The sequence below is a fragment of the Microcaecilia unicolor genome, chromosome 6 (genome assembly GCF_901765095.1).
Source record: "Microcaecilia unicolor chromosome 6, aMicUni1.1, whole genome shotgun sequence".
Lineage (NCBI taxonomy): Eukaryota > Metazoa > Chordata > Amphibia > Gymnophiona > Siphonopidae > Microcaecilia > Microcaecilia unicolor.
The window spans coordinates 103979071-104002960 of NC_044036.1; the positions used below are offsets into that span (position 1 = coordinate 103979071).

The 23890-nt window shown below is 42.3% G+C and overlaps 1 protein-coding gene across 1 annotated transcript in view; it reads right to left on the minus strand.

Moving 5' to 3' along the window:
* Positions 1–23890, minus strand: part of GPSM2 (G protein signaling modulator 2) — a 162180-nt gene that overhangs the window by 60402 nt on the left and 77888 nt on the right. The window contains 2 exon segments of the mRNA XM_030205267.1: positions 1–124; positions 15594–15815. Coding sequence (XP_030061127.1) covers positions 1–124; positions 15594–15815 — 346 coding nt within the window.

Consider the following 23890-nt stretch of genomic DNA (forward strand, 5'->3'; position numbering starts at 1 on the left):
TTCTCTAGATATCTCTAGATGTCTTTGACCACAAACAATAGCCTCCTCAAATTTCCAAGCACTTTCAATGGTGTTTCCCAGGTTGCCACTAGCCTTAGCTTCACCCAGTCGGTCTCCAATGGTCCTGAAATGAGAGGAAATACATGTTAGGGGCAACCCTTTAATGTAATGCTTTTAAAGGGCAATTCAATAACTAGGCTCTTGCGTGTGCCAATTATGCACGTAAATGTACAAAACACCAGTCCTTTGTAGTTAAGTATATGCTTACAGGTACAAAGGAAGTAAAGACTGACTCAACTTCCAAGCAGGGAGTGTAAACCAGAGTATCTTTGTTATAAGACTTTGTATTTCGAATTACTATGTAAGCCGCATTGAGCCTGCATTGTTGGGAAAGCGCGGGGTACAAATGTAATAAATAAAATAATAAATCAAGAATCTTCTGGTTTATACTACCTGACTGGAAGTCATTGAGTCGGTCCCAATTCCTTTGTACTCTTAGATATCCATAGAGATCTGTTCGTGTAAGTATATACTTACATATGTATGCGGCTAGCCATACGACTATTTTGTTAGAGGGCACATAAGCGGCATAGAACAAATGCAAGGGGCTGTTCATATGGGAAGTACACAACTTATGCATGCAACTATTAGAATACATTAATTTATGTGTGCCTGTGCCACATTTAGGTGCCCACAGTTATGCCAGGTCTATAGCTGGTGTAACTACAGGTGTGTTAAGTGTTAGGCATACTGGTATCAGGTTATGCTAGCATTCTATACCGGAATCTGGGTGCCCAGATGCTATTATAAAAAAAGGCTCTCATCACATGTCATTGGGATGCCTAATGGAGGTGCCCAGTTATAGAATTGCCACATTAATCTTTATGCAATTGATGAAAAGTAAAACTATGAGAGCATTTTTCAACCTTATATCCTTAAAGTCACTTTCTACCACAGACTACACATCACCATGGAAAATTCTTTCCACAGAAAAGTAAGAGGAGAGGAAAATAGGAGCTCTCTCTAAATGGGTGTGAGCAGTGGTGTAGCTATGGAGGGTCACAGGGGCCTGGGCCCCCCCCAAATTGGCTCTGGGGCCCCTGGTTTGGCTGGCAGGAGTCCCCCCCCCCCCCCAGTTGAAGTGTTTGTCCAGCGCTGGTTTCCGGTTCTCCACCACATTGCCTGCCCTGTTCTTCCCCTCACATTGAGTACATGCTCATTTTAGTGAAACTGAACACAAGCAACACTTAGCGAATGCTCAATTTCATTAATTGAGTGAGTGCACAATGTGAAAGGAAGAACAGGGCAGGCAATGCAGTGGAGACCAGTGCTGGACAAATGCTTCAGCTGGCGGGGGTTGGGGACCCCCACCAGCCAGGTATGTGAGGCAGGCCAAAATGTACCCCGCCCCCCAAACACACACACTTCAAGGTCTGGCTACACCATTGGGTGTGAAATGAGAGCTATTCACAAGATGATGCATTTAAAGTTGTGAAAGATATTCTTGATAAAATAAAAACTTAGAGGAGCGACTGCGAGGGTCATAATTTACATCAGGCATGGATGCTGTTCAAAAACACCACCCTGGAAGCCCAGGCCAAATATATTCCGCGTATTAAAAAAGGAGGACGGAAGACCAACGACAGCGGCATGGTTAAAAAGTGAGGTGAAGGAAGCTATTAGAGTTCTCATACTATTCCCACAGATATTTTACTCAACATTCTATGTTTAGCTATGAAAGAGAATTTTTTTTTAATGTACAATCAACTTTTTTTTCTTTACAAATTAGAGGTGTAGCAATGAGGGCTACTTTTGTCCCATCAATAGCAAATCTTTACATGTCAAAATTTGAAGAATGTTGGGTTTATTGTTCATCTTTTTTTGAAACGATTGCTAAATGGGTACGCTACATTGGTGATATCTTCATCTTGTGTAAGCGTACCATGGTGAATAGAAATGCTTGCTGCATGGATTAATACATGCAATGAGAATTAGAGTTTTAGAATGGATTAATATAAGCAATGAGAATTAAGAGTTTTACAATGACTTCAGCAATTGATAGGCTTCAATGATGAACAATTCCTTTTTTATTCTGAGAAACTGTGATAAATGTAAACTGTCTTTGAGAAATTTGGGGTGACAGCTCTCATATGATATGAAAGTATTCCTATCCATAGGTTTATTAAAGACTCTAGTTGCAAAGCCTGCCTTCTCCTGTGTTACCTCCAGATCTAGTAGATTTTAAACAGAGTGCTACTTTGATGGAGAAACTAAAACGAAGAGGGTATCCTAAGAAAGTTTTGAAAACAACTTATAAAAGAGCAAGGTTTTATAACATAGATTTTCTTTTACTGCAAAAGGAAGGTCAGACAAGTGACACATATGATGCCCTGTATAAGTCTCTGTTGAGGCCCATTTAGAGTAGTGTTTGCAATTTTGAGGCCCGCACCTACAGAAAGATTATAAACAGGATGGAGTCAATCCAGAGGGTGGCTACAAAATTGGTGAGAGTGGCAACAAAATTGGTAAGTGGTCTTGGACATAAAACATATAAGGATAGGCTTATGAATCTCAACATGGTAACGCTAGAAGAGAGGAGGGAAAGAGGAGATATGATAGAAACATTTAAATATCTCAGGGGCATTAATGTACAGGTAGAGTGCCTTTTTCAAATGAAGGAAAACTCTGGAATATGGGGGCATACGATGAATTTAAGAAGAATAGGCTTAGGAGGAAAGTATTCCTTTACAAAAAGGGTAGTGGAGGTGTGGAATGGCTTCCTTGTGGAGAATGTGGAGATGAGGACTGTTTCAGAGTTTAAGAAAGCATGGCACAAGCATGTGGGACTCCTTAGGAGGTTACGGAGGATGGGCAGAGTGGATGGGCCATTTGGCCTTTATCTACCGTCATATTCCTATGTTTCTGTGTTTAAAATTTAGCTCTAGTGGTTCTGATGTTACACAAATAGCAAGAAAGAACTGGGATATTAAAAAATTTCATCCTGTTTTTGCCAACATTGATTTAATGATAGCGTTTGCTCAAGTCAGAAATTTAAAAGAAATTTTGTGTACAACTGATGTTAGGACAGAAGGTATTTCAAAGAATACTGTATAAGCACATTTTAAATGCTTACAATGTAGTGTGTGATATGATGTTACAGGTTAAGGAATTTAAAAATCCGACTGATGGCAAGGTTTATCAATTACAGCAGTTTACTACATATAAGAGTGAATTTGTACATAAGTACATAAGTAATGCCATACAGGGAAAAGACCAAAGGTCCATCGAGCCCAGCATCCTGTCCCCAACAGTTTATGTCATCGTTTGCCTGTGCCAAAAGCTATGTGTAGGAATGACCCACTCGTAACCTGAAAGTTTGTATGCTGGAACATAAATCCAATATGATAGGGTGGATCGAATTGGTGGAGGGGTAGCATTGTATATTAACGAGAGTCTTGAATCAAATAGATTGAAAATGCTGCAGGAAACAAACACTTCTTGGAATCACTGTGGATTGAATTCCATGTGTAAAGGGGAAAAGGATAGTGATAGGAGTGTACTACCGTCCGCCTGGCCAGGATGAACAGATGGATTCAGAAATGTTAAAGGAAATTAGGGATGCAAACAAACTGGGCAACATGATAATAATGGGTGATTTCAATTACCCCAATATTGACTGGGTAAATGTAACATCAGGGCATGCTAGGGAGGTAAAATTACTTGATGAAATCAAGGACAGCTTTATGGAGCAGCTGGTACAGGAGCAGACGAGAGAAGGAAAAATTCTAGACCTAGTCCTTAGTGGAGCACATGATCTGGTGCGGGAGGTAATGGTGCTGGGGCCGCTTGATAACAGTGATCATAATATGATTGGATTTGATATTAGATTTGAAGTAAATATACATTGGAAATCAAATACGTTAGCATTTAATTTTAAAAAAGGAGACTATGATAAAATGAGAAGAACGGTGAAAATAAAACTTAGAGGAGCGACTGCGAGGGTCATAATTTACATCAGGCATGGATGCTGTTCAAAACACCACCCTGGAAGCCCAGGCCAAATATATTCCGCGTATTAAAAAAGGAGGACGGAAGACCAAACGACAGCCGGCATGGTTAAAAAGTGAGGTGAAGGAAGCTATTAGAGCTAAAAGAAAATCCTTCAGAAAATGGAAGCAGGAAGACAAAATAATAAGAAACAGCATAAGGAGTGTCAAGTCAAATGCAAAAGCACTGATAAGGAAGGCTAAGAGGGACTTCGAAAAAAAGATTACGTTGGAGGCAAAAACATAGTAAAAAAATGTTTTAGGTATATTAAAAGCAGGAAGCCTGCAAAAGAATCGGTTGGACCGCTAGATGACTGAGGAGTAAAAGGGGCGATCAGGGAAGACAAAGCCGTAGCGGAGAGATTAAATGAATTCTTTGTTTCGGTCTTCACCGAGGAAGATTTGGGTGGGATACCGATGCTGGAAATGGTATTCGAAGCTGACGAGTCGGAGAAACTTAATGAATTCTCTGTAAACCTGGAGGATGTAATGGGGCAGTTCTACAAACTGAAGAGTAGCAAATCTCCTGGACCGGATGGTATTCATCCCACAGTACTGATAGAACTGAAAAATGAGCTTGAGGAGCTATTGTTAGTAATATGTAATTTATCCTTAAAATCGAGCGTGGTACCGGAAGATTGGAGGGTGGCCAATGTAACACCGATTTTTTAAAAAGGTTCCACGCTCTCATTACCTCTCGTCTCGACTACTGCAACTTGCTCCTCACTGGCCTCCCACTCAGCCATCTATCCCCCCTTCAATCCATTCAGAACTCTGCCGCACGTCTCATATTCCGCCAGAACCGTTATACTCATATCACCCCTCTCCTCAAGTCGCTTCACTGGCTTCCGATCAGATACCGCATCCAATTCAAGCTTCTCCTCCTTACTTACAAATGCACTCACTCTACTGCTCCACCCTACCTCTCTACCCTCATCTCCCCCTACGTTCCTGCCCGTAACCTCCGCTCACATGACAAATCCCTCCTCTCACCTCCACCATTGCCAAATCCAGGCTCCGCTCATTTTGCCTTGCCTCACCCTATGCCTGGAACAGTCTTCCTGAATCCCTACGCCAAGCCCCCTCCCTACCCATCTTCAAATCCTTGCTTAAAGCTCACCTCTTCAATGTTGCATTCGGAACCTAACCTTTCGAACATATAGGTTGCCCCAATCTGTCTGACCTATCTGATTAACTGTACATTTGTCTTTTAGATTGTAAGCTCTTCGAGCAGGGACTGTCCTTCCATGTTAAATTGTACAGCGCTGCGTAACCCTAGTAGCGCTTTAGAAATGTTAAGTAGTAGTAGTAGGAGATCCGGGAAATTATAGACCCGGTAAGAACAAAATTACAGAGCATATTCAAAAGCATGGATTAATGAGACAAAGTCCAACATGGATTTAGTGAAGGGAAATCTTGCTTCACCAATCTACTACATTTCTTGGAAGGGGTGAATAAACATGTGGACAAAGGCGATCCAGTTGATATGTGTATCTGGATTCCAGAAGGTGTTTGACAAAGTACCTCATGAAGACTCCAGAGGACATTGGAGAGTCATGGGATAGGAGGTAGTGTTCTATTGTGGATTAAAAACTGATTAAAAGATAGAAAACAGAGAGTAGGGTTAAATGGTCAGTATTCTCAATGGAGAAGGGTAGTTAGTGGGGTTCCCCAGGAGTCTGTGCTGGGACCGCTGCTTTTAACATATTTATAAATGACCTAGAGTTGGGAGTAACTAGTGACGTAATTAAATTTGCTGATGACACAAAGTTATTCAAAGTCGTTAAATCTCGGGAGGATTGTGAAAATACAAGACTGGGAGACAGGGCATCTAAATGGCAGATGACGTTTAATGTGAGCAAGTGCAAAGTGATGCATGCGGGAAAGAGGAACCCTAATTATAGCTACATCATGCAAGGTTCCAAGTTAGGAGTCATGGACCAAGAAAGGGATCTAGGTGTCGGCGTTGATGATACGTTGAAACCTTCTGCTCAGTGTGCTGCTGCAGCTATGAAAGCAAATAGAATGTGTATTATTAGGAAAGGTATGGAAAACAAAAATGAGGATGTTATAATGCCTTTGTATCGCTCAATGGTGCGACTGCACCTCGAATACTGTGTTCAATTCTGGTTGCCACATCTCAAAAAGATATAGTGGAATTAGAAAAGGTGCAGAGAAGGGCGACGAAAATGATAAAGGGGATAGGACGACTTCCCTGTGAGGAAAGGCTAAAGCGGCTAGGGCTCTTCAGCTTGGAGAAAAGGCGGCTGAGGGGAGATATGATAGAGATCTATAAAATAATGAGTGGAGTTTGAACAGGTAGATGTTTAGCGTCTGTTTATGCTTTCCAAAAATACTAGGACTAGGGGGCATGCGATGAAGCTACAATGTAGTAAATTTAAACGAATCGGAGAAAATTTTCTTCACTCAACATGTAATTAAACTCTGGAATTCATTGCCAGGGAATGTGGTAAAGGCGGTTAGCTTAGCGGAGTTTAAATAAAGGTTTGGACGGCTTCCTAAAGGAAAAGTCCATAGACCATTATTAATGGACTTGGGGAAAGTCCAGTATTTCTGGGATAAGCAGTATAAAATGAATTGTACTTTTTTGGATCTTGCCAGGTATTTGTGACTTGGATTGGCCAACTGTTGAACTGGATGCTGGGCTTGATGGACCTTTGGTCTGTCCCAGTATGGCAATACTATGTACTTAAGATGTGCGAAACAACACTCTTCTTGTAGAACATTGCACTGAATAGTCGCATCACCTTTATGGATTAAATGCTTCACCAGACTATGAACCTGTTTGGAACCATGGAGGAAATTGATACAAAGACTTCAATGACGTGAGGCACGTTGGATGAACAGACTGAATACCCTGGAACATGTTGGTTTAAACCAAGAGACTGACTGTGTTGTATTTCTCTAATTCATGAGACAATCTTATTTATGAATTTTCTGGTTTTCATTTATCTACTGTTTTAGCTTTTGTATGCTGTAGTAATACTAAGGGTAAATTTGTGCTTTATTTCTAAATTGTTTTGATAGTAATATTTATTAATGGCTTATGTAATTGTTAATGGGAGTATGTCAGTATATTGTAATAGGATATTGTGTCAATATGTACTGTGTGACATGAATTGCTTGGGTTTTTTTAAAGCACATGTATCAGAAGCACCATGTTTGAGTTGAGAGGTTGACTTCCGCTCCGTATGCAGGAACCTCAAAGTAAGTTATTTATTTTCTTTAGCTTTATGCTTGTTGAGTTCTTTTTAATGACATCTTGACCATTTTATTTTTAGATTGGGTGTCTATCCTATAATCTCAAGACCCTGACAAAGTCAATAGTTAAGGCGAAATAGGTCCCGTCGGTGGATTGTGTTAAGGGGAGCAAGCAATCTTGACTACTCCATGATTTAAGTTCTGTCATCAGGCACTTTTAAGAATCTATGCAAGAATGTTGTTTGGATTTATGAAACTTATGGCTTTGAAGACTTGTGGAAAGCTTTGCAGCTATTGATAATAAATGTGAACACTTTCACTCTGAGTGTGCGTAAGAGATCTTTTTTTCGACTGCCACATTTTGTTTAATCTCCCTTCCCTATTTTTCCTGCAAAGTTTAGGGCATTAAGAACCAGAGTAAGATCCCCCTGGGCAACAACTAGACATGTTTCACCCTCCCTCACATTCAACTCAGTCACGAGTGATGCTCCTTTGACCTGTCCTCTGAAACATGTCAGGGCTGATATCCGAATCTTCAAGCAGAGTGATACCCTGATCCAGGCCCTTCTGCAGAATTCCAAAACAGATGGGACCTGGGCCTGTCACAGAAAAGGTAGCACTCAGCACACCCCTCTTCAAACATTCTCCGGTCTTGAACATACACCAAGGATGAGAAACATTTACAGGACTTCAAAAGGGTCACAACGACAGTGGGAGATCCATCTCTATATTTTATCAGACACCTCTCAAGGGCCAAATTGAGAGCCAAAAGGGATCCAGGTCTTAAATGAGGACTGAACTCTATGCCAGAATAGCCTGCTCTTCTGGAAGGCATAGGGGTGCTTCCTCTAAGTGACAAATTAGGTCAGCAAACAAGGGGCTCCAAGGCCAGTCTGGGGGTTAATCAGAATAACCAGACATGCTTGTTTGGCCACTAGTTTGAGAACTAGCCTCAGTCAGAATTAACCACCCCAACCTACATGAACACCTAAACCTAATCCTATTCTACCAGACCCCCGGGCAATTGGCAAGACTTACAAATGCACTTTCAAGATTTCATATCGAATACTTGTTTGTCCCACCCAGAACCTTATCATAGCAGGTGACATCAACCTTCACCTACAATGTACGCGGATGCAAAGACTTCCTCCAACTATGGGAGCTCCACTGGCCAAACACACAACCCACCCATAAAAAAGGACATACACTACACATCACCCACAAACTCTCATCAGATCCAAATCTCACAATAACAGACACAAAATGGACAGCCAGACCAGGGTCTGACCACTACAGTGGTAACCTCTCCCTCCAATTGAGAACAAAAAAGACACAACAAAAACAAAAACAACAAACCTACACTACGAGAGGCAAAATAGACCCACCAATATTCTGGCAACAACTTTAAAACGAAAAAAGACGAAAACACACTCAAAGACTGGAAACAACTACGAAGAAAATATAAATACGCTATCAGACAAACTAAAAGAACATATTACAAAACTAAAATAGGACCAAACTACAAAGATACACACAAACTCTTCTCACTCGTAAACAATCTCCTAAACACCACTACAGCCACCTCCAACAACACCGAAACCCCATCAACAATCAATCTCGCAAATCACTTCAAGGAAAAAAATCATAAAGCTCCGATGCATGATACCTACAAATACAACGGACTACACAAACATACTTGAATGTCTAGACCCGAAACCCGGGGAATGCCCAGCAGACCGATCATGGACCAACTTTGACAAGCTCTCATCAAAGGAAATTTCACATTGGCTCAGAAAATATGCCAAATCACAATGCAAATTAGACATATGCCCTAATAGTCTAATAAGATCCGCACCCAAACAATTCAAAACAGACCTCATGAACCACGTAAATTACAGGCTTCAAAATGGGCTCTTCCCCACGGATAAAGGAAACATCCTACTAACTCTGCTACCGAAAGATGCTAAGAAGAACACAATTAACTTAACCAACTACCGCCCAGTAGCATCTATCCCACTCTTAACCAAACTCATGGAAGGCATAGTGATGAAACAACTCACTGAATACCTAAATAAACACTCAATCCTGCACGAATCTCAATCAGGATTTCGGACAAACCACAGCACAGAAACTGTTCTAGTAGCCGCAATGAATTCATTCAAACAAGCAATCACAACTGGTAACAACATACTCGTCCTACAATTCGACTGTCCAGTGCCTTCGACATGGTTAATCATGAAATACTATTACATATACTAGAATACTTCGGAGTAGGAGGCACAGTAATCAAATGGTTTAAAGGATTCCTAACTACAAGATCATACCAAGTAATAACGAACGCGGACAGATCACCCCGTGGACACCTGAATGTGGAGTACCCCAAGGATCCCCCCTATCACCAACCTTATTCAACCTAATGATGATACCGTTAGCCAAACTGCTAGCCAATCAAACCTAAATCCTTTACATATATGCAGACGATGTCACTATCTACATCCCGTTCAAACATGATCTAAATGAAATCACCAACGAGATCAACCAAAGCCTCCAAATCATGCACACCTGGGCAGATGCATTCCAACTAAAACTTAACGCAGAAAAAACAACAATGTCTTGTACTCACCTCCCAACATAACACAAAACTTCTCTAACATAATCACACCACACTGCTCTCTTCCAGTCTCACAAAACCTGAAAATTCTCGCAGTTACTATTGATCGAAACCTCACTCTCGACACCCACGTGAAGAACACAACAAAAAAGATGTTCCATGCCATGTGGAAACTCAAAAGAGTAAGACCATTCTTCCCGAGATACGTCTTCCGCACCCTGGTACAGTCAATGGTAATAAGCCACCTGGATTACTGCAACGCACTATATGCGGGCTGCAAAGAACAGACTATCAAAAACCTCCAAACAGCCCAGAATACTGCCGCCAGACTCATATTTGGAAAAACTAAATATGAAAGTGCAACACCCCTAAGAGAGAAACTGCACTGGCTCCCACTTAAAGAACTCATTGCGTTCAAGATATGTACGATTGTACACAAAATTATTCACGCAGACACCCCGATCTACATGCTGAACCTAGTGGACCTACCTCATAGAAACGCCACAAGGACATCCCGCAAATTTCTCAATTTGAACTGTAAAGGACTAAAATACAAGCTGATGCATGAACTACCTTCTCCTACACGAGCACGCAGATATGGAATGCTCTACCCACAGACCTGAAATCAATTGTCGAAACAAATAACTTTCGCAAATCTCTGAAGACATACTTCTTCAACAAGGCCTACAACAAGAGCCAACAACTTCACTAATTCACTTTCCCAACCGAACCAGTTAGGAAAATCCACTTCTACTATCACCCGCCTAATCACTTCCTCTTTCTTCCCTACTTATCTCTACACACTACTAACTGTATCTGATATTCTGTAATGACAATGTCATAACAAAACCATGTAAGCCACATTGAGCCTGCAAACAGGTGGGATAATGTGGGATACAAATGCAATAAATAAATAAATAAATAAATAAACTTTGCCTATTAGAGGCCAGGCAGGAAACACACAGAGTGACTCCCTGCAAGGCCAAGGATGCACTATAGTATGTAATCTTTTAACCTGGGTTCCCTCCAGCGGAAAGGCTGTTGTGCTCATCTCCCTTTTTCCCAGGTCTACACAATCATGTCCTTGAAAATCTTCTTGGAGCCCAATGCCACCCGACTGAGGCAATGGGCTCCCCACTCCAAATTGGTGTCAGAGGTTAATACTGCCCAGTCAGGCAGCTCCAAAGGCATTCCCTTCAGGAGGTGGAAGGCATCATCCCACTATCCCAGCTTTTGTCGAAGTGACCTGAGTAGAGGCAAATGGACCTCGAAGTCCTGTGATCTGGGGGTCCATCGAGAGAGAATGTGGAGGGGCCACATATAAGCTCTTGCCCAAGGGACCACCTCTAGGAGGCCACCACTGACCCCAAGAACTGTAAGTAATCATAGGCCCGGGAGGCCTAAGTGCAGACACTCCTCTTCTAAAATTTCAGCTTCAGTATTCACTCCACAGGTAGGACCACCATTCCTCTCTTGGTATTTAACTGCATCCCAAGGTACTCCATCACCTGTACCGGCACCAGCTAACTCCTGGAGTAATTCACCACCCAGTTGAGGTGTTAGGAACTGAGTCACCTTTGCCGTCACCTCCCTGGATTCAGCTATGGAAGCTGCCAAGATCAGACAGGCAAGCAGATAAGGATGAATTTGGAACTACTGCATGCAGAAATACACAGTCACCACTACCATGACCTTGGAAAACATCCAAGAAGCAGTGTTGAGGCCAAAGTGTTGAACTGAAAATGTTTGCCCAGCATGCAGAAATGCAGGTAGTGTCTATGGTGTATGCTGATAACAATATGGGGGAGACATGCCTCAGATCCAGAATGGGAGGCATTTACCCCTTTAGGTTGAAAATTGACAGGAAAGATCTGCCCTTCTTGGGGACAATGAAGTAAATGGAATAGCAACCTGTCTCTGCTTCTGCCATGCGATAGATTCCACCATGCTTAAGCGGTGGTGGCACTGCAGGGTGAGCTCTACAGCCTCCCTCTTAGTGGAAGAGCTGCACAGGGGCTGTCTGAAACATGATTGCCAAACTCTAAGGTGTAGCCTTGTGAAACCACCTCCAAGACCCATTGGTCAGAGGTGATGAGAGCCCAGTTGTGGTAGTATAGAGATCCATCTGCTCACTTTACCTCCAAGGGGAACGGCTGATCCTCATTATCAACCCTTAGCTGGTAAAGAGGAAGGAGGAGGGACCCAAGCCCTTGCTCCCCAAAAGGGCACATTCTTCTGGGCCAAACTGAAAAAGGTGATAGCAAAGCTAGGAAAAATGTTTGGGTGCATAGGGAGAGGAATGGCCAGTAGGAAAAAGGAGGTAATAATGCCTCTATATAAGACTCTGGTGAGACCTCATTTAGAATATTGTACAATTCTAAAGACTGTACCTTCAAAAAGATATAAACAGGAAGGCGTTGGTCCAGAGGATGGCTACTAAAATAATCAGTGGTCTTTGTCATAAAGTGTACAGAGACAGACTTAAAGATCTCAATATGTATAGCTTGGAAGAAAGACAAGAGGGGTGATATGACCTATTAAAAAACCTCCGTGGCATAAATACACAGGAGGCAAGTCTCTTTCAATTAAATGGAATCTCTAAAATAAGGGAACACAGGTTGAAGGTGAAAGGGTAAATCGCTGCCGGCTGGCTGCAGGAAAGGCAGTATTCTTACTTATCTTACTGATGCTGCCAGCAGCCCAAAAATTGAAGGACAGTGGTGCAGGGAGCGGGAAGGGAGTGAATAGGAAAGAGCTGACTGAGGAGTTTAAATTGAGAACTGGAGACGGCATGATGGCTGAAGTCCATGAGGTTAGTAGTCTCCTTTCCCTCTCCTCCATGCAGTTGTCATCCTCGTTCACCCAAACAAAGCAAGCAAACCTATGAGCTGTTCTGTCCACATTGTTATTCTTTATTGTTGGTAGCATTTTTACTTGATCTCACTTATTTTCAAGCATGCCAGCTTGTGTAGCATACAGATGTACAAAGAGGAAGCATTGTTTTTCATCCATTAGTAATTCTAAATTGTAAATCATTGTGTTATTTGGAGGCACTAGTTATAGGGACTCCCTGTATTCATGCAGAAATGTTTTCACCTAGTAAAGGGCCACCAAAACAGACATGTTATGAGTATCAATCTTATGCTTAACAAATCAAATGTACTATTTATAAGTACAATTTAAAAAAAATCATTTAATTAGGTTGAGACCTAGGAGCTTTTAACATCTTTTTTTCTTGTGCTTACATCAAAAAAAGATGGCATGTGGGAACTTGTTCCTTTTGTTTTGTGGAATGCAGTGAGGTATTAAATAATGAGTCAGTCTAAATGTGGCAACATTGTCCAGTTTGAGGCTTGTGCAGATGGGAGAGCTCGCGGGAACAGGGACAAACATTGACCCCATGCCATTCTCTAATGCTGAGCTTAAAGGACATTTGGTGTGAACCAGTATGTCATTTTTATGCTCTTATGTTAATACTAGTAAAAAAGGCCTGTTTCTGACACAAATGAAACGGGCGCTAGCAAGTTTTTCTCGGACTGTGTATGTGAGAGATGGAGTGTGTGTGTCAGAGAGAGGATGAGACAGAAACAGTGTGTGTGAGAGCGAGAATGTGTGAGAGACAGAGTGTCTGTGTGTATGAGACTGTGTGACAGAGAGATAGAGTGTGATAGACAGGGAGTGTGTCAGAGAGAGTGTATGTGAGAGAGAGTGAGTGAGTGTGAGCCCCCACCCCCCTCTCGCAGGGCTCCCCTCCCCACCCCCACCTCTCTGGTCTCAGGACCCTCTCCAAACCTCCCTCTCCCCTGCCCCCCCCTCCAGCCATCCATGTCCAGCGACCCTCCTCTCCCCCTGCAGCCACCCATGTCCAGTGACCCTCCCCTCCCCCCGGCGCATCAAACCCCCTCGCTACCCGCAGCTGCCAGTGGTAACGCTGTCCGGCCGCTGCTGCTTCTCCTGTTGAGCAGCAGCGGCCGCTACAAAAAGAAAAAAAAGCAATAAATGTTTTTAAACCCAGCCCAAATCATTCGCAAATGCCCAAGTCTTAAAATGCAGTCTCTTCAGCCGCTCCTCCTCTCGCCTGTCACGTCGCTGCGCTCCTCCGGGGTCTTACTCCAGGGGCAGTGACGTGGAGGCGAGAGGAGGAGCGGCTGCAGAGACTGCGTTTTAGGACTCGGGCATTTGTGAATGATTTGGGCTCGGTTAAAAACATTTATGTTTTTTTTTGTTTTTGTAGCGGCCGCTGCTGCTCAACAGGAGAAGCAGCAGCGGCGGCCGGACAGCGTTACCAGTGGCAACTGCGGGTGGCGAGGGGGGTTGGGGGGTGTTTGATGTGCTTCGGGGGGGAGGGGGGGGGTTGATGTGCCGGGGGGAGCTTGGGTGATGCGCCAAGGGTGGGGGGGGGGGGTTTCTGTGGTGCCGCGCTTGTAGTTTTTTGATGCTCCGCTCCCTGCCACTTGCTCCGAAGTGGCAGGGAGTGGCGCACTGACGGCTGATTCCCAGGCAGGGGGAGGAGTAGGGAAACACATCATCCTGGTTACGGAGCCTAGCTCAGCAACTCCAGGAGCCAAAGACACAGGCAGTCCCACATTAGAACGTTGGTGGTGAGAATTATTATACAGGATTTTTTGGCAAATAGAGACAGCATGTCTCTCAAAAGCTAGCCCCATAAGCAAGTATTACCTACAACATTTGACTTTTTTTTTTTTTTTTTAAGAATAATGCTTAGGTCATGAGGATCCTGGAGAGAGCACACACAAAGATTTCAATTCTCTAGAACCATTTCTAAAAACCTGTTAATTTTGTCTCTTTTACAACCCCCCCCCTCCTCCCCACACACACACCTTTTTCTTATGGCTGAACGTACTCATTTCAAAATTATAGTAGTTTCTCTTTATGAGAAAAAAAAAAAAAAACAGAAAATTAGCGCTCCTTTTACTAAGCCACACTAGTGATTCTAGTGCAGCAAATACAACAAAGCCCATAGGAACTGAATGGGCTTTGCCGTATTTGCAGTGCCAGGAATCAGTAAAAGGCTAAGTCTGGTCCTCAAAAGTTAATCTGGCATACCACAATTAAGTTCTATAACAAAACCAATTTAAAACAAATCCATATGTTCTCCAGCTGCTTACATACTTTACTATAAAAATAATCAACAATTTTGTAAATCACAGTTCACAAGAAGCTACCCAATTTGAGTATTTTGTAGAGAAGACATCTTTTCTTGGATTGTGATCAGATTTTAAGTCACCAAAACTGGACACTTAGGAATTTCTATATCAAATTATTTCAGTAAAATTATATACTCCCACCAAATATCTAGATTGAAAATAATTGTATTATACTGCTGGATGTTGGGCTCCATTGTTTGCCTGCATGAATGTATTTGTAGAAATGAACTACTAAAATCTGTCTTGTGCTCAAATACTTAAAACATTTCCAAATGACTATACCTAGAGAGCTTGGACCATAAAAATGTGACACATTAAGTGGCATACTCAGAAGCCTTCCACCTCTCATTCTGTGAATAAAATCATGGCTGGCTGGTCCTGCATACAGCCAAAGCACAGACAACCATGAAAATCAAATTACATCATTTTGCAATGTTACCTATTACTGGAGATTTCAGGTTTTAATTAAGTCAAACTCTACAGAATAAAATAAGAATATACATTCCACTAAATTTAAATATGGTCACTTATAAGTAATTTGCATACCTTGCAAGGGTTAAATCATGATGGTGGTACTCTAAAGCTTTTGTATAATCATGCAAGTAAAAATAGGCATTGCCCAGCTGACTGTAAATAGCACTGAGTGTTTTCAGATCTTCTGTTCCAACTTGAACTGCTGCTTCAAAGAAGGACACTCCAGCTTGACAATCACCCATCTTACATAGCCGTTCTCCTTCCAAAGCCAGCTCCAGGCATGAAGCTTCCATTCTACACATTTAAAGGAAAAATAATATTTATTGTAGCATTTTAACACATTCTCAGTAACCCCAAGCAAAATAATATATAACAAAGAACAAAAACCTGTCAAACTATTATCCTCATACAAAATAAGGTGAAATTTGGACTTATCTGCTAATTTCCTTTCCTTGTGTCCTGCCAGACCAGTCTGATGCATTGGATATGACTCCTGGCCAGGAGATGTAGAAAAATAGGTCAGAGCTGCCTTCACTTTCCTTAAAGCGGGCTGGTGTTGCCGTCAGCAACTTGGTATCTTCTGCCAAAGCTAAAGCAACTGTTATGTCTTGCATTTCCAGTTTACCAAAGCCAAAACCTGATGCAATCAGATTTCATGGTCACTAATCCGGAAATAAGATAATGCCATAAACAAAGAGTATGTTTACTTTCAGAGGGGCTACAACACACTCACTGTTAGCTTTCAGAATTTGTCAGACTCCTTGACTACCATGGCTTCCATGAGTGGGTTCTGGATTGGTCTGGCAAAACTCAAGGAAAGGAAATTAACAGTTAAGTCCAAGTTTTAACATCTTTTCTTCACTGCCAGACTAGTCCAGATAAGTGGGAAATACCCAAGTTCTACCCAGACTGGGCAAAAGGAAGCCACTATAACTCTCAGGATTCCTAACACTTAAGTTGTACACACTTCAGACCCTCATACTCACATCAAGGCATTTAGAGAAGGGGTGCAATTGAAGCAAGAGCTCTAACCTGCCATTATTCTCTGGAATAGGGGTTCTCAACCCAGTTCTTGGGACATATTAGGTCAGTCTGACTTTCATGATAACCACAATGACTATTTATGAGATAAATTTGCATTCATTGCCTCCATTGTATGCAAAATTTATCTCATGCATATTCATTGTGAATATCATGAAAACCTGATCGGCTAGGTGTGTCCTGAGGACTGGGTTCATAACCCCTGCTCTGGAAATATTCTAATGCTGCCTACTGGGACTCCTGCACTCTGAGCAGGCACACCAGCTCTCGAGGCCTTGCCAGCCCTTGCTAGTGTGGTCCAAGGTGATCATCTTGACGTCTCCTTAATTCAATGTCTCTTTCCCTAACTGAAGAACTTGCTTGTCAAAGTTTTGCTGAGCTGAAATGAGGCCTAATCACAGAGATGCTCCACCTAGCCCTGCAGGCTACTAGTTTTCCTCAGCTTGATCCCATCGGTGAGAGAGAGAGAGAGACGGACTTACGACACTGGGCTAATAGAGATCATTATGAAAGGAGTTAACAGGGAGAGACACTGGTGTGAGTTCAAAATACACAGGTCTATTATCCTGACCCCTAGGATCATTCTCAGGGAGGACGTGGAAAAGGGATATTCTGGTCACTGGGATTATACTTTTGAGTCCACGACATCCAAGGCCACAAGATCAAGTTTGAGTCCAGAGTGCTCCCTGCGCTCCAGTTGAAAGGAAGGACTAAATTGGTTTTTCAAGATAATAGTTGGTGTAGACCTGCCATGCCTGCAGTACCTGGCTACAGTTGAACCCTAAATAGCCAGATTACCTGAATTTACTACACCAGGGCTATGGAGTCAGTACATCAAACCTTCGACTGACTCCTACTCCTACTATGTATAGTAAATCTAAGAGAAACTTAATTACAAAAACCTAGGATATTTCGTTATGTACAAAATTAGGACTAAGATCACAAATATATTTAAGTCTGAACAAAAATCCTGAGCAAACTATATAGGTATAAAATGATAAATGTACCATATATTATAATGTTGTAAGTTTTTATTTTGAAGCTAGAGTTGGAGTCAGTATATTTTTACCAGCTTCAACTCCACAGCCCTGCAGGTACCTGGGGCCATAGCTTGCCTAAGGGAAAAGAACGTGAAGCCATCAGCAAGGGGATCCAGGATACTGAATCTTAGAAATAACTGGTGATAACCCTTGAAAGGAATGCCGCCACTTATCTACACAGTGAACTATCAGACAAGAGGTCCATCATTCTGATGAGGACTCCAAGAACAGGTAGTCCTCTTAACATAAGAACATAAGAATAGCCATACTGGGTCAGACCAATGGTCCACCTAGCCCACTATCCTGCTTCCAGCTGTGGCCAATCCAGGTCACAAGTTCCTGGCAGAAACTCAATTAGTAGCACCATTCCATGCTACCAATCCCAGGGCACGCAGTGGCTTCCCCCATGACCATCTCAATAATAGACTATGGACTTTTCCTCCAGGAACTTGTCCAAACCTTTTTTTAAACTCAGATACACTAACCGCCCTTACCACATCCTCTGGCAACAAGTTTCATAGCTTAACTATTCGAGTGAAAAAAATATTTCTTATTTCTTTTTAAAGTATTTCCATGCAATTTTATTGAGTGTCCCCTGGTCTTTGTACTTTTTGAATGAGTGAAAAATTGATTCAACTCTACCCACTCCACACCTCTCAGGATTTTATAGACCTCAATCACATCACCCCCTCAGTCATCTCTTTATCAAGCTGAAGAGCCCTAACCTCTTTAGCCTTTCCTAATTCCGCTATATCTTTTTTGAGATAAGGCAACCAGAATTGAACACAATACTCAAGGTGAGGTCGCACCATGGAGCAATACAGAGGCATAATAATATTTTTGGTCTTATTTTGCATCCCTGTCCTAATATTTCCTAGCATCCTGTTTGCTTTCTTGGCCTCTGCCACACACTGGGCAGGTCAGCATATTGTCTACAATGATACCCACTGAACACAATACTCAAGGTGAGGTCGCACCATGGAGCAGTACAGAGGCATTATAATATTCTTGTCTTATTTTGCATCCCTGTCCTGATATTTCCTAGCATCCTGTTTGCTTTCTTGCCCCTGCCGCACATTAGGCAAAAGAGGTCAGCGTATTGTCTACAATGACACCTAGATCCTTTTCTTGTGTGCCGACTCCGAAAGTGGCCCCCAGAGTCGGATAACTATGATTCGGATTATTCTTCCCAACGTGCATCACTTTGCATTTGTTTACATTAAATTTCAACTGCCATTTGGATGCCCAGTCTTCCAGTTTCCTAAGGTCTTCCTGCAATTTTTCACAATCAACATGTGTTTTGACAACTTTGAATAGTTTCGATCATCTGCAAAGTTCATTAATCGTTCCAATATGCAGATCATTTATAAATGTTAAATAGCACCCTCCGTTCTTCAGGTATTACGGACAATTTTAATGACAGGTTACAGATCACTAGCAGCAGATCTGCAATTTCATGTCTGAGTTCTTTCAATACCCTGAGGTGAATACCACCCGGTCCTGGTGATTTATCACTCTAACTTGTCAGTTTGGCTCAGTACATGTTCCAAGTTCACTGAGATTTCTTTCGGCTCCTCAGCATTGTCACCCCTGAAAACCATTTCCGGTATAGGTAGTATAGGTAGATCTCTTACATCTTCTTCCATGAAGACCAAAGCAAAGAATTTATTTTGAAGTCTTTACATTGGTTTTCTATTAAGTTCAGGATTGAGTTTAAAATTTTATTGTTGTTTTCAAAATTTTGACTAGTTATATTTCCCCTACACTCAATGCCACCCCGAGATCTTCTCAAAAACAGTTCCATCTTTTCAGCAAGTTAATTTAGAAGAATGCAGGTCTTCCATATTTTATGTTAAGGGCATCAAATTATGGAATGCTTTGCCCTTAGAACTTTGTACTGTGCAAAACACTGTCTAGTTTAAGAGTCTTTAGATGAACAGCAGTGATTGATATTAGCTATATGAGTTGTAGACTCTGCTGTCATTGTAGCTTTATGTTAATTTGTATTACGTCATAATAAATAATTTAGTAATATTACTTTTGTTATTTATTGTATTTGTTGTATTGTATTATTTTATTATGTTTGTATTTTTGTACCCCACCTTACTATTCTAGATAGATACAGTGGGTTAGAAATAGTTTTTTTTATTATTATTCAATCTCTCCACTATGGCCTTGTCCTCTGAGGGTGCTCTTTGAGTCCAAAATCTTGTGGCTCACTGCAGCAGCCTAACATTGTTCCCAAGCCTACACTGAGGGTGAATTAAGTCCTCATGAGTAATGTCCAACCACACAGTGTGAAGACCTCAACTGTTGCCATAAAGGAGCACTGCTACACAGCACCTTGCAAGGAGGGGTCCACCGCAGTCAAACCAACTGTCCAGGAAAGAGGAGAGCTGAACTGGTGTTGTTAATTGGCGTGCCTTTCAAAATTTCCTTTTTATATATGGAAGTTTTGTAAATCGCTTTGACCTGCGAGACAGACATGGTGGTATATCAAGTCTGCTAATAATTTCTAGCAATGTTGGCTTTTATTTATAATTCCAAATGCTTTTAACATATAGAAACATTAAAAAAGGCTAAAAGAATTGATGTGAAAAATTACAGTCCATGTCTAAATATGCAACATATACATTAGACTAATTTCCTTTTTCAAATAATCACAACCTTATTAGTTTTGATTGGTATCATAGAAATGTGCTAATATGTTGTTATTTCACAGTACAAAGGCATACAATAAACAGGGCCTGATTTATTAAGGCTCCCCCTCCATCCTATATCTGGTAAACTAGCTGGTAAAAAAAACTTGACCATAATCATCTAAGGAACTCATTTACCCAAGTTTATATTTGATTAAAAAATTCAGTAATTAAATTTATGTTAACAATTCTGAAAACAAGGCACCCTAAGACAAAAAAAAAAAAAAAGTTATCCACACCTCTATGGTATTAATAAGATCACTATTATATTTATATCCTGCCTTTCTGTAATCCTGTACCCAAAATAAGGAACAAATCAAAACAACATCTCCTGTCCAGAGGCACATACCCTAGCTTACAGGCTTTATAGGCTCAGGTTTATAGGGAGAGAGGGAGGATAGATCAGTTCCAAAACAAAATAGTTTTCCATCAGATCAACCTAATTTGAAACTATGCCTCTCTGTACGGTCAGAAACCTCCAATATCTATACGCAACGACCTCTACAGAGCATTAAAAATTTATGAAAACAATCTAATATTTATACTGCTTCTCATCCCACACTGAACTCTCTATCCTGCAGCTGGAAATGAATTATTAAATATTCCCTGCCATTCAAATAGAAAAAAACATGATTGCCTTTAAATTATTAAATGGTGCTAATGCATAAAACATTCTGCTTACCCATTACTAGACCCAATGCAAGAAAGACAACACCTAGAACTATGTAAATTATACCCAAGATGGGAAAAGGAAAATAAAAATGTGTATGCTGGTAGTGCGCTCAGAAAGGAAAGGACAAATCTTGGTGATTGTAAGCTCTTTGAGCAGGGACTATCTTTCTTCTATGTTTGTGCAACGCGCTATATAAATGCTAAATAGTAGTAGTAGTGATATTATAGAGAAAAACAGGTTTAGCAGTCTGTTGGATATGTGCAGAGAGAGAAGTTATGAACTGATGAGACGGGGAGGATGAGAGTGTCAGCGCTGCGTATGCCATGTAGCGCTATAGAAATGCTAAATAGTAGTAGTAGTAGTAGTATCCACAGAGATATTAGGGGAAAGAGAAGAGGTGGATTTAGGGAGAAAGATAAGAAGCCCCAACCCCAGGCCTATCTTAAGTAATCATTGGTGGTCAAGGGACCATGAGAGATGGGAGCGATCCCTCATCACTCCTGTCCCTGCTGGCATCAGATTCAAAATGGCAGTCCATTCCTTAGCAATAGTACTGCTAGGGGTTGCAGGCCACATTTTGAAACTGGTGCTGGCACGAACAAGAGTAAGCGGAGACTGCTCCTGTCCTGCTTCTCCTGGACCACCAATAATTATTTAAAGTAGGCCTGGGAGAGGAGGGCCTACAGGGTAATGGGGCTGGGGCTTAAACACTTGACCACTTACATGTCTTTGGAGAGGGGGGGGGGTTCTTTGCTGGCAGCTGAGGAAGGACCCCTAAACCACAGAGCTTGTGGATAGCACCAGCCTCTTTAACAGACGCCCTGGGAGTATTCAGAAGGCAGTAAGTTAATTGCAGTAATAACAAGCAAACATCTTTTTTTTTCTATTTTCCCACAATCAGAACGGATTTATTTCCTTCTGCTATTGAAGAGCAGTATTGGGTCGCGTGTTAGTGACCCAATACTCCTGGGCAGGAAAATAAAGGGGTTACAATACCAAAAATGACCAACAAAAAAGAAACTTAAAAATATAGAAGGATAATACACACATCACATAAAATGTATGGCATCCATGTGATAACAGATGTGCACAATATATATTTTAAAAACCATACCATCTACAAAGAGTATCATGCAATCAATTCAAACCATAAAAACTAAATACAACTTACAACATCAAATGGAGATACAGGTGCTGTGTAAAACATACTAAAAAACTGATTAAATAAATAACCACCACCACATCAGAAACCCCCTGGGTCACCCCTGTGGTGCTTGGCCCCCAGAACAGGGCCCCAGCTGGGGAACCTCCAGGCCTCTAGGGATCCCACTGTTGGTAGAGGAAAGTGAATGATACATACCTGTAGCAGGTGTTCTCCGAGGACAGCAGGCTGATTGTTCTCACGACTGGGTGACGTCCGCGGCAGCCCCCACCAACCGGAAGAAGCTTCGCGGGCGGTCTGCACGCAGGGCACGCCCACCGCGCATGCGCGGCCGTCTTCCCGCCCGTGCGCGACCGTTCCCGCCAGTTGAATGACAAGCAAAAAATGAAAACGCAACTCCAAAGGGGAGGAGGGAGGGTAGGTGAGAACAATCAGCCTGCTGTCCTCGGAGAACACCTGCTACAGGTATGTATCATTCACTTTCTCCGAGGACAAGCAGGCTGCTTGTTCTCACGACTGGGGTATCCCTAGCTCTCAGGCTCACTCAAAACAAGAACCCAGGTCAATGGAACCTTGCAACGGCGAGGGTATAACAGAAATTGACCTACGAAGAACAACTAACTGAGAGTGCAGCCTGACCAGAATAAATTCGGGTCCTGGAGGGTGGAGTTGGATTTAAACCCCAAACAGATTCTGCAGCACCGACTGCCCAAACCGACTGTCACGTCGGGTATCCTGCTGGAGGCAGTAATGTGATGTGAATGTGTGGACAGATGACCACGTCGCAGCCTTGCAAATCTCTTCAATAGTGGCTGACTTCAAGTGGGCCACTGACGCTGCCATGGCTCTAACACTATGAGCCGTGACATGACCCTCAAGAGCCAGCCCAGCCTGGGCGTAAGTGAAGGAAATGCAATCTGCTAGCCAATTGGAGATGGTGCGTTTCCCGACAGCGACCCCTAGCCTGTTAGGGTCGAAAGAAATAAACAATTGGGCGGACTGTCTGTGGGGCTGTGTCCGCTCCAAGTAGAAGGCCAATGCTCTCTTGCAGTCCAATGTGTGCAACTGACGTTCAGCAGGGCGGGTATGCGGCCTGGGGAAGAATGTTGGCAAGACAATTGACTGGTTAAGATGGAACTCCGACACCACCTTCGGCAGGAACTTTGGGTGGGTGCGGAGCACTACTCTGTTGTGATGAAATTTGGTATATGGAGCATGAGCTACTAGGGCTTGAAGCTCACTGACCCTACGAGCTGAAGTAACTGCCACCAAGAAAATGACCTTCCAGGTCAAGTACTTCAGATGGCAGGTATTCAGTGGCTCAAAAGGAGGTTTCATCAGCTGGGTGAGGACGACGTTGAGATCCCATGACACTAGGAGGCTTGACAGGGGGCTTTGACAAAAGCAAGCCTCTCATGAATCGAACGACTAAAGGCTCTCCAGAGATGGCTTTACCTTCCACACGATAATGGTAAGCACTAATCGCACTAAGGTGATTCCTTACTGAGTTGGTCTTGAGGCCAGACTCTGATAAGTGCAGAAGGTATTCAAGCAGGTTCTGTGCAGGGCAAGAACGAGGTTCTAGGGCCTTGCTCTCACACCAAACGACAAACCTCCTCCACTTGAAAAAGTAACTCTTTAGTGGAATCCTTCCTAGAGGCAAGCAAGACACGGGAGACACCCTCAGACAGACCCAACGCAGTGAAGTCTACGCCCTCAACATCCAGGCCGTGAGAGCCAGGGACTGAAGGTTG